We start from the raw sequence: 8,334 nt of genomic DNA on the forward strand, positions 1-8,334 counted from the left end.
AGCAAAGGAGAGATAGGAGGATTATATAGCTTTTGAAAGTATTGAATGATAGAGTCAATCACATTGGATCTGTTAGAGGTAGGGTATGAATTGAGAAGATTAATGACAGACTTTCTACTCCCCATTCTACTTCTAATCTTAGCATACAAGAATTTTAAATCATCTTCGCCAAATTTCAGCCAATTAACCTTAGCCCGTTGAATGATCCAAGAGGCTAGAAGATTGTTGAAGTTAAACCAACTTGATGCTACAGGATTTATAAGCATTGTTAAGCTCAACGTTACTGTGATCTAGAGTTAATTGCTCCAAAAGAAAGCTTTGCTTGGAGTTGAGATCCTCAATGTGCTTAGAAACACTGTTATAGGAAGACCAACACTCCAATTTGATGTCTTTTTTTAATTGCCTGAGAGATAGGCAAAAATGAGATAACGGGTTCCCGGAGCTAGGCCTGGAAAAAACCTCAAGTAACAAAGCCCAATACTTATCCACCTTAGTCCAATAGTTTTTGAAGAGAAAGCGGTGGAAAACCTTGAAAGAGCTTCCCTGATGCAAAATTACAGGGCAGTGATCAGAGCAGGAAGGATTTTGGATGGAACAGAAAAACTCAGGGAATTGATTCAGCCAACAATTATTAACCAGCACTCTATCCAATTTGATGTGGATGGGGTTGTCCACACGTTGATTAAACCAAGTGAAATTGCATCCAACAGAATGAAGATCCTCCAGCCCATTGAGAAAAATACATTCATTGAAGTCTTTGAGAACAGTATGAGAGAGTTGGGCGCCACCCAGCTTATATGTTGCATATCTGCAACAGTTAAAGTCGCCTATAACCGCCCAAGGAGCATTTTCAGCCGGACCAGCAAGAGTAAGGTCATTCCACATAGATTTACGATCTGTGGAGCAATTAGACGCATATACAACAGAAAGCTGAAAAAGAGATTGATTAGATACAGAGATGAAACCAGAGATCATTTGAGAAGTAGTGACTACAGGAGTGAAAGTGAGTTTAGAAGAGTTCCACTTCACCCAGATTCTCCCAGAGTTGGAGAGAGCAAAATTGTTGCAACTATCCTCATTCAAAAAGAGCTTGTGAGCGTAAGTAAAAAACGAGTCATCAAGAGAGTGGATGTGAATCCTGATCTCCAGAATACAAACTAAATCAAGTTTAAAAGACTCAATAAGACGCCTAAAGCAGAGCACTTTGTCCGGGCGGTTGAACCCCCGATCAATGGAGGAAGAGTCATCAAGAAGAATGCTTAGGATGGGGCATTTTCCCCTGCTTCCCCTTAGCAGGTTTTTTTGCTATATTCGCTTCTTGTTTTTACTCTGCTTAGTCAACAATTTCATATTTTTATCATTCCCAACCTCTTCAACAGATATAGCATCATTCTCTAAAGCTTCAACCGAAGTAGAAGAAGGTTATGTAACCTCCCCCTCCTCATTTAAAAGGTCAAACTTATTGGGAGAGACAAAATCCTTCCCAACGGCAATGGTCTGAGGTTGGAGATTGTTTTATGAGGAGGTAACTTCTTCATTTGGGGAGTTAAGGTTCGGAATTCCCAAACTAAAAGGATTACCCATAAGAGAATTATCCCTTACAGGAGGCTGCTCTGGAATAATATCTTCATTTCTTGATTTTAAAATGCCAGGAGGAGGGGAATGAGGCTGATATTGTAAAGGGTGTCCAATGACCAAGGAAGGAGATTCTTGAATGCTATGAGAGTTTTGAGGGTTAATAGATTCCAGATTACTAATATTAGTAACCTGAAGATTATCCACATTATCAGACGTGACATTGTGCCTGAGACGAGGCCTCCTGCTAGTACTCCTACCTCTGTTAATGTTCGTTTCTTTACTAATATCTTTCCCTGTATCCTTGTGATTGTTCTCCTGATTTTTCATGCAAGAAGATGAATAATGCATTAAGGACTTACAATGCTGACAGGGAAAGGGGCGCCATTCATATTGCACTCGCAAACTTACCACTTCCCCATCTAACGATACCTGGATCTCCTCCGAATAAGTAGCCGAACAGTCAACTAGAACACAAATTCTGGCGAAGGTAAGTCTGGTGTTCTGCTCTGTTAGGCTATCAGCAGCAACCGGTATGCCGATTTTGCTAGCAATCCTCGATATCCCCTCTGAGTTCCAGCATGCAAGAGGGAGATCATGGATCTTCACCCAAATAGGCACAGATGCAAATTCTTCCCCTTTGGGAATGAATTTCAGATGCCATTTTTGGAGGACAAAGGGCTTCCCCAAAATTATCCAAACACCTCTCGACCACACCATGTTGAAATCTTCGGCACAAGAAAAACGGAATAGAAAAAATCCATCATTTAGAGAAAGGAGTTGAACCGAACCTTTCAAATTCCAAGTTTTTTTAACAGCAGACAGCAACGCTTCGTAGTAAGGCCGCCTTCCGATAGAGTATCCAACCACGCAAAGCTTCCAATCCTCTCCACCGTTGGATAGCTTCTCCCCAGAGAAAGGGATGATATCCGGTTCCGATGGAAAGTGAGAAAATTTTAATGCATTCGCAGTAGCATTTGATGGCTCAAAAACTTTATTCCAGCTCTTGGAGAAAACACGACTCTGCTTGCTAGGAGATGAAACAAGAGGCGGGAAATCAGAGGAGGGAAGAGTACCTTCCATAATGCAGAGAGGGGGGAGAAAGTTCCCTCCGGCGATGTCGGAGGGAGGACGAAGAGAAAAGCAGACAGAAGGAGACGAGGGCGGGAGGAGAAAACCCTAGCCGCCACCAATTTCTCACGAGTTTTCAAGGACTAGTTTATAGGCAATTGCAAAATTTTCTAAACCTTGATAGAGGAAAATTTTTGAAAATATTTGATGATTTATTCTAGCCATTTTGGACCCAATAATGTGTGAATTTTTTTATAATTTTTTTAACATTGGTTACAATTAAAAATGTGAGAATACTTCTTTTAATTAATTTAATATAATCATAAAAAACCTAGTTCACTAATATAAATGATAACATATAGCTTTAGGTAAAAAAGCTTGTGCACATCGTAAACCTAAAGACATGCGAGAATTTCATCCACCAAGCCACTCTTCAAAAACATTTCAAGTGAGTTTTGTACAGCCTATTGAGAGAGACTAAATGCTTATTTGCTAAGATGATAATCTACATTATTTTGAAGTTTGATGTGTTTGATTTCTTATTGGTCATGGAAAATGTTATGTAAAACCCCCATTTTTTATATACTATTTTATTTTCTCTTGACTATTCTTGCATTGTTTAGGTGTTCTTGAGAACAATATTTGGAGAAGATTCAACATGCCATGATGGAGAAAGGTTATCCCAAAGTATTGTGTTGTTGTAAAGGCTTCTATGCGTGGATAGAGTAATGATTTTTGTTTACTATGGGTTGTGCAAAAAATCCTAGGAGTTAAAAACACCTAAGCTTGAATGTAAACTACGATCAAATCACATAAAAATTATTGTTTGTTCATATACTTTTATCTTTACTTTTCATTTATTGAATTTTTTAGTTTATAACTATTCATTTTATACCATGGAATATTTCTCAAGAAAAGTTTGAAGAGTTTAAAATACCCAATTTACCCCTCCCCCTCTCTTAGATATGTTTAAACTAATAAACCTTGCATCTTTTTAGATTCACAGCCTATTAACTGTCTATACAAGAATTCTGAGTTTTTTATCCTCCATTTAAGGTCATGAGGCTAACTCTGGGTTGAAAGCTTCTATGAAGATGAAGCCAAGAACGGGAAAGAAGAAAGAACAGAGGAAGGCTCACAGAGATGAAAGAGTTCTATTAATTAATGAAAATAACGTACAGCCTAAATATATAGGCATAGTAGGTAGCCAGAAGTATAATAGCCAATATATGTGTTACACGTGTAAAATAAAAGAAATAAAAAATGTTGTGTAGCTTCTTTGTCTAACATGGGTATCATGACTCATAGTTGCTAATAGAGCATCTTATAGTTGTTTGGCTGACTTACTTTACATTTAAGTAGCTTCAAGCTTGATAACCCTGGATGATGACTCAACAAGTCCTAACTAAATCATTTCTATATTTTCCTATGCTCTTTATTAGTGCATGACACCACTTTTATCCCTTTCATTCTCCTCTCAACTATTTGATTATTCAAAAATCATTATCACATAAAATTGTTATATAGAAATATAGTCATCTCACATCGTAAAGGTGAATCACTCATTATCTTGTAAGCTGACCTATTTTAAAGTATATACTATCATATTTGATTAATAGTCTTTAAATTATAGTTAATTCTTGGTTCTAACAAAGGAAAATAAAAACTTGGGTATATTTTATTTACTAAGAATGTCTCTTGAAGAAATCATTGAGTATAATTAATCTTAGGGAGCCTAGTTTTTATGGGAGGTTAATCAAATCAAATTCTCTACTTGACTTAACTAAGATGGTATAGCTTCATATGACTATTTTACACAGTTGAAATAATATTTTTGTCATACCTTACAAGATCTTCCCCCTTATTTCTTATCATTAATTTTCTTATACAAGAAAAATGTCCTTATATCATCACCCTTTTTTTATAATAGAGTTCTTAGATGAAAATAAAGGACCTAGCATAAAATGCACATAAGTTAAGATAATAAAAAAATGACATATAATAGCTTATGCCTCTCTTGGGAGACTTAAGATGTCCAAGGCTTAGAACTTCTATTGTAAAAGTTGTTTTCCTAATGTGTTGAGTTATCGATGAGGGTTATCATAACTCGACCAAATACAACACATTACACTTGGACGGGTCATATCATGTTAAGGTTATGAAAATAAACTCATGATTTCTCAAGACCTAATTTAGAAGAATTCTTTTCTCACATCACAATTTTCCTCATTATACAATACAGATCCATTCTATAAAAATCTAATATACATGGACAACAAAATGTAAATTCATCAAATAACTTCTAAAAAGAATAATATACATCAATCATGATTTCACTTTCATTCCATCAAAATATAAGAATATTCATGAATGAAAAAATAATATATATATATATATATATATATATATATATATACACACTAAACATACCTACCCCTAAAGAATAATTTGATTAACAATCTTTATCAATCCACCCTACTCAGTGGGGGATTTGCCTTTTCCTAAAACTAATTGCAATACATAGAGTGAGTAAACCACTTTATTAATAAGTCATCCACAACCTACTACTATCCTATTATTTGTAGTGCAATATATTTAACAACTTTTTTTAACATCAACAAATGTTATAGATACATATATATAACATGAACAATGCAGGCATTATGTCAATAGGACTTTCATAATAGAGATACATTTCACAGTGTCACATGAACATGATTTCATAACATAAATATTTCATTGAACATGATATCACATAAACAATATTACATACAACATAATATGAAGTAGCATATCACATAATATTGTCATTTATTGATGCCTCCTTATATCTCAACTTGATCATCTCATATATGTTTAAGGCAGATGAAAGAATTATATATAACTCTATTCTCCTTATAATTTCACTTTCACCTATATCCCCACTTGATCATCTTGCATCTGCTCAAGATAAATAGAAGAATATACAGTCTATGTACATTTATATGAATGAAAGGGCCCTTATAACTTCATTTTTATTGCACATAAAATTCTCCTTTTTTTTCACATCTGCCTCATTTTCCATAATTCACCCTTAGTCATCACACATTTCAAGCTCATGAACATGGAAAAAATAACATTTTTAACATAAATCAACATCGCATGAATATTGAGATTTCAACATGTAAAGCCAACTACTTAGGCATGCAAACATATTATCTCAATATTTCTCTTTGTTCCTGTATTCCTCTATCGAGGCTATACATTACATTTGATTTTAATTACACATATGGCCACTCTGTTCATTAAATGAAGTACATATAATATTGAAAATATCATTTATCATTTAAAGAATAAGAGAATTCATTAGTACTCGACACATTCCTTACATCATTAATACAAAATTAGAGAATTTAACCTAACATGTAGTAATGAGAAAGCAAACTCATTTGCATTAAAACTATGAAATAAAGAAGAATAAAGGGGAATGATATCACTAGATTAGATCAATGCATCTCCTATACACTCCTCCTGAACTTATAGAGTTGCTTTATAGTAACATAAGCCAAACACTCTTAAGATTGTATCAAGAACTTCTCTGAATTCTCTCAGTGTCACTCTATGACAAATTTTGAGAAGTACCCTGAAATATACTCAAATTATATAAGTAGTTGAACTCTCTTATAAACAAAATGACTTTACTATTTATAGGAAAAATACAAATAGGCAACTTGCACTGTGACGCTTAAAAGAGTGGCAGCGTGGTGCCCTTGAAATGAATTAATACTTCGACACTGGAACTTTTGTACCACCATGGAGCTTGTTGATATGGATTAGTTATTTAGTGAACAGTCATGTCGCTTCACTGATACTTCATGTCTATTATAAGTTACAGTTGTCACACCACGTTGCTACTAAATTTTGAACGTTGCGGTGCTCGAGTGATAGAAATGGCACTGAGGAACTATACATTGTGAAGCCGTGATTCTTGAAGTCAGAGAACAAGACATTGCCAAGCTAATCACTTTGCCATCATGGAGCTTGAAGTTAGAATACATGGTGCTGCCATGTCCAATTGTGGCACCTTAGTGGTATGGAAGGTGGCAGAGAACGTGGAATTATCGGATGTTACCATGCTACAGACTTCTTAGAATTTTTGTGTTATTTTTATTTTTATTACATAAAAATAACTAAAATAATATATTTTCTCTAAAAATAAAGTATATAAAATATTATCTAATTTATAGTTGTCAAATTCCCCATAGCTTAAACTATTCCTTATTCTCAAGCAAATAAAGATTTTATAATTCTAATTAAATGATTAACCAAAGTAAAAAATTGAAATTACTAAAATATAGGATAATACCTCACAGTTTAGAAGTAGTAGAAATGAATAAAATTATAAATATAGTTTTAAACTACTAATAATTATCCTAACCAGTCATTCTTATTATTGCTTGATTGGAATTTACTTGTTATGAATATATTTATTGACTTCTATATTTTGTTTTGAATAAGTAAGATTAAAGATTAGATATGTTGTAGTTAAAATTAAAAACTCAATAGTTTTCCATTATTTGTATTATCTTTCTTATTTTTTCCCCTATAATTTCAAGTGTAAGATTGCAGTTAGACTCTAAGCTTTTAACTGATATCAATTTTTGAATATACTCCATTTTCTTTTTTTTTTTCTTTTTTTTTATGAGTACATAATTAATGATTTAGAATATCAATATTGCTTATCACCATCTTATAATCTTAATAAATTTAATATCAGGACTAAATAAGATTATTAATTCCAAATTCAAGATGATATGACTTTTTAATTTTAATATACTCTTTAACTTTAGTTATCTATCTCCAACTCAAAGGTTAATATATAAAAAATAACTTATAAATTCCAATTAAGTTAATAACTTAAATAATTTAGGTTAGTTAATTTTTAGTTTCTCCAATCTATGAATTATAAAGCACTATTCATTTAAATTATAATCTAGAGTTTTATTATTATCCTAATTTTATATAATTTTTAATTATTATTTTTATTAAGGTTAATTAAATAATCAGAATGGAAAGAAATTTGTAAAGATACTAGAAAAATTTAAGTTTGAAGAGTAATTTAATAAAATGTAAAAAATAATACAAAAGCATAACTAACATTTGTTTTGATATGAGTGATAAAAGGCACATTAAACATGTGATAAACATAACATAAGTTAGAAGATAAGTAAAGACACAAGTGGGTTGCCTCCCATAACGCCAAAGTTTATAGCCTTCAGTTAGAATTGCTTTGATTTGTCAATTGGGCTGGGTTAGATTGCTACTAATCTTAGAATGCAATCCATTAGGCTTTCTATCTTTTTCCTTAGGGTTCACCTCTTTAGTGCTAGGTAAAGATCCAAGAGGTCTACTACTCATAGAAATTCTAAGCTAATTTAATTAAGTTTTTAAATTTTTAATTGAAGTATCTTGATTTATAATTGAGTTTCTAATTTCATTGCTAAGAGAAAGTCGCCTTAGATGGTTTGGTCACATAAAACGGCGGCCTTGCGATGACCCGGTTAGGAGAGTAGAGGTATTAGATTTGACTTATGTTAAGAAAGGTAGGGGTAGACCTAAAAAGACTTGGTTAGAAAATATTAGGAATGACCTTTCTTTATTAGATTTAAACGAGAATTTGACTTTTAATAGGACACAATGGAAAAAAAG

The 8,334-nt window shown here is 33.0% G+C and overlaps 1 protein-coding gene across 1 annotated transcript; it reads right to left on the bottom strand.

Annotated features, from left to right (window-relative positions):
• Positions 1-231: 231 nt before the first annotated feature.
• Positions 232-2,658, bottom strand: LOC114580608. Its single transcript, XM_028698676.1, has 3 exons — positions 1,987-2,658; positions 1,581-1,893; positions 232-1,157 (listed from the first exon to the last, which is right to left on the bottom strand). Exons 1-3 carry the CDS (start codon positions 2,656-2,658, stop codon positions 232-234), a joined length of 1,911 nt encoding a protein of 636 aa, XP_028554509.1.
• Between the last annotated feature and the right edge of the window lie 5,676 nt (positions 2,659-8,334).

This window comes from Dendrobium catenatum, unplaced genomic scaffold, assembly GCF_001605985.2.
Source record: "Dendrobium catenatum unplaced genomic scaffold, ASM160598v2 fragScaff_scaffold_1118, whole genome shotgun sequence".
In the NCBI taxonomy this organism is placed as follows: domain Eukaryota; kingdom Viridiplantae; phylum Streptophyta; class Magnoliopsida; order Asparagales; family Orchidaceae; genus Dendrobium; species Dendrobium catenatum.